The sequence below is a fragment of the Pocillopora verrucosa genome, chromosome 12 (genome assembly GCF_036669915.1).
Source record: "Pocillopora verrucosa isolate sample1 chromosome 12, ASM3666991v2, whole genome shotgun sequence".
NCBI lineage: Eukaryota > Metazoa > Cnidaria > Anthozoa > Scleractinia > Pocilloporidae > Pocillopora > Pocillopora verrucosa.
Genome location: NC_089323.1, coordinates 1,756,868 through 1,760,092, shown reverse-complemented (window position 1 = coordinate 1,760,092; position 3,225 = coordinate 1,756,868). Strand labels below are relative to the sequence as shown.

The 3,225-nt window shown below is 37.6% G+C and overlaps 1 protein-coding gene across 1 annotated transcript; it reads right to left on the bottom strand.

The window, feature by feature from the left end:
* Positions 1 to 1,135: 1,135 nt before the first annotated feature.
* LOC136277340 (adrenocorticotropic hormone receptor-like) lies at positions 1,136 to 3,225 on the bottom strand. The gene is made up of 2 exons (XM_066159357.1): positions 3,171 to 3,225; positions 1,136 to 2,663 (listed from the first exon to the last, which is right to left on the bottom strand). The coding sequence occupies exon 2, from the start codon at positions 2,624 to 2,626 to the stop codon at positions 1,697 to 1,699; it is 930 nt and encodes a 309-aa protein (XP_066015454.1). The 5' UTR covers positions 2,627 to 2,663; positions 3,171 to 3,225; the 3' UTR covers positions 1,136 to 1,696.

Here is a 3,225-nt window from a genome sequence, read left to right as displayed (position 1 = left end):
TTGTCTCTCCCTTTCGCCAAAACATTTTTGGAGGGTTAGACGTCTTGTCCACGAAAAAAGAAGGAAAGATCAGTTTGATATCAAGTAAGCTTTCATGTATACGGCAGGTGACTGAATTTCTTCATGTCATAATTCCCCTGAACGACTCGCCATTCTCCTTCGATAACCAGAGTTATATGACTGTGCTTAAGTGACCATGATAATCTATTGATCGAGAGGGAAAATGAAGGAATGGATACCTAGAAACTATCAACACTCGATAAAAATATTTAACAACTATTTGCCGAAGATGAAATGAATATTGTTGAATAATTCCCGACAAGAAGTCGAGTTAAAAGCTACACCATGTTAAACCTACCTAACTGCATTTATTATTTATGAACCTACGATCATTCTTGATTGCTGCTAAGTAATTCTTTCAAGCTCTCCAAACTTCCTGCGTGCATCGTATATTAATGACCGCTCACTGACGCACACAGCTGTTGCTAAAAATACCCTGTCAAAAATTTACCAACGGAGGATTAGCTGACAGAAAACCAGACGAAAGATTTAATCGCTAAAAGATGCGTCAATCCCTCCTTTAACAAAAGTTATTCCTTAGGGAATTTTCTTTCTGGATCTCTATGATGATTTAGTACCTTGATGATTAAACAAGAACATGTTTGTCGCAACCAGCTGTTTCAGCTTAATGTCAAATCAGCACTGAAAGTGAATTCCCTTGACAAACACAAAGACTTGGGCTATATTTTTTGTTTTACAATACGATATGGGACTCCTAATTCTTAAAAGATCCATTTTATCACTTCTATAATGGGTGAAATAAACACGTCGTTTTTAGGCCGATAATTAGATGGTACGATATTGAAGCAAATTCTGAGCTTATTCAAAAGCTTTGAAAACGACTCAATAAAATTCAAATAAGGAACTTAGGGACAGCAATCAATCACTCGGAAATGGAGGAAATAAAATCCGTAAAACTCAGAGACAACCTAAAAATATACCAGCAACAAATTGGTCATATGGTGACCTCTTTACAAATGATGTCAAACTTGTTTTTCGCCGTTGCTTATATAGTTTCAGCACATCGCTCCATCTGTAAAAAAAAATCCGTAACAAACAGAGATGGTCAATTTTATTTCATGTACTTTCATAACCTTGAGTTAAATAAACAAAAACGTCTTCACATAAGCTGTAAGGATATTTTTCTGATCACAAAACAAACAAATTCAAGACTTAAATTGAAGCGTCTCTTTTGTCAGTAGGCATGGCGTCAACGTTAAGCGCTTTCTTTTAATTGGGAAAGCTAGCTGAAATAGTTTTATCGTAACACGCAACATCAGCTTCAAACACATCTCTAAAACTTCTCTTCTAAGTTTTATCTGATGCCTTCATATTGCGAAGAGGAGAAAACATGAAAGTAAAATGTTTGCATATGTTTTCTTCGATTATGACATCTTGTATTTAAACATAGCGGCAAGAAACCATATTTTTGAAAACACATAGCTAAGGTTACCTAGTCTGTCGTTAAATTGTTCTTGGAGATATAAAGACTATCGAAAACAGCCTGTGCAACTATTCTATTGAGCCACTTATTTGTTTCTATCCAATAACTTATTTAACGACTGCGCTCTAATAAAAATCGTGACTTAATAAGTCCGCTTCAAAAGTCTGAAGAACAACTCGAGGAAAATCTAAGTCAGCAAAGAGCTTCTTTCAGTGTCTGCTTCACTGCCTTTCTCACTTCATTAATCTTCCAGCAATAAAGAAACGGGTTTAACGTCGAGTTAAAGTAAAGTAAAGTACCTGTTACACTCCATGTGACGACTAAGAGTGATGAATAATTTTTAGTATGAGGGATCACAATTCCCACTGTATATCCTGGTACATAACAAACAACCAATACTAACTGCACCCACAGTGCACTGTATACTGCCTTTCTAAATCGCGCCATGTTCAGTGCATTTGTTTGGCTCAGCTGTTGTTGATCTCGTACTTGTGCCTGGTGATATCTGAGAGTGCAAAAAATCTTTGTGTACGATGCGACTGATATTACCAGGCAAAATGATATAACTAGGAAGCCGTACCAATCGGCTATACGGTGATGAAACAATTTACTTAAAGAGGCGACAAAGTTAAAAACCCAAAAGGTAGTTACAATAATATACGTGCGCTTCAAAGTTACAATTTGCTTGTATCTTAGTCCCAACAACAGAGCGAGAAGTCTGTCGACGCTTAAGGCCGTCATCGTCATCAAAGACACTAAAATCAATACATAGGCTGTGATGTAGGTTGCGTCCCTTACGTATCGACAAAGGCTCCGGTGTTCTTGAACCACAGACATCCGAGATAGAGCATAGAGAGGCTGGGCAACAAGACCAACCAACAGATCAGTTGTTGCCAGACAACGATACAGGAGTTTGGACGGCGGATGCAAAGAAGATTCCTTGTGAAGGGCTACAAGAATAAGAAAATTTCCCGCAAATGCTGTGATGGAGAGGAGAATGTGAACTGCTGAGAAGAAAATTGATGGTTGTTGTTGAAGCCCACCCATCGAAAAGGGAGAGCATGGCAGTTCTTGAAATGATTTCGTGTGACTTCTACCGCTACTGAAATTTGTTGTCGACATAATTCTGTCTTCGGCGTTTCCCTTTTCTTGTAGGTTTCTGTTCTTGCAGCGAAAAATGGCAGCAAGGATTACTGAAGCCTAACTTCCTAACTAACAATCGCATACAGACTTACTCATTTAAAATGCCATCAGGAAATTTTCTATTGGGTCAAAAAAATATTTTTTTTTCCCGGGAACCTTTGGGTGCCTCTGTCATGAGATAGCAATTTAAGGCAAATATAGAAACATCTGTTATTTCAGTGTTTTTACAGTGCGGCAAAGAGTCGCTCCTTGCCAGAATCAAATTCCATTATATTTGGATGCTAATCAAGGGTCCATATCTTTCGTGTGAAGTTAAGACTTGAATCATTATCAGCTACGGAAAGCTAAAAATGCAAAAGCTCAAGCTGGCGATGTCAATTGCTCTGAGAGAAAAATTGAATTCGTGACAATCACCGAATGTACTACGTAGACTACACAACTATTCAAAATTAATGTACGGCCACACATACAAACTTGTTTGAAAATATTTCAAATCAACTGTGTATCTAATTACGCTTTGTACCTTTTTTTCTCTCCGTTTCGTATCCGACTAGAACTAAAAACAAAATAGTGACAGG

Excerpts from the sequence above, each read along its gene's own strand:
- LOC136277340 (XM_066159357.1), bottom strand. The coding sequence starts at position 2,626 with ATGTCGACAACAAATTTCAGTAGCGGTAGAAGTCACACGAAATCATTT.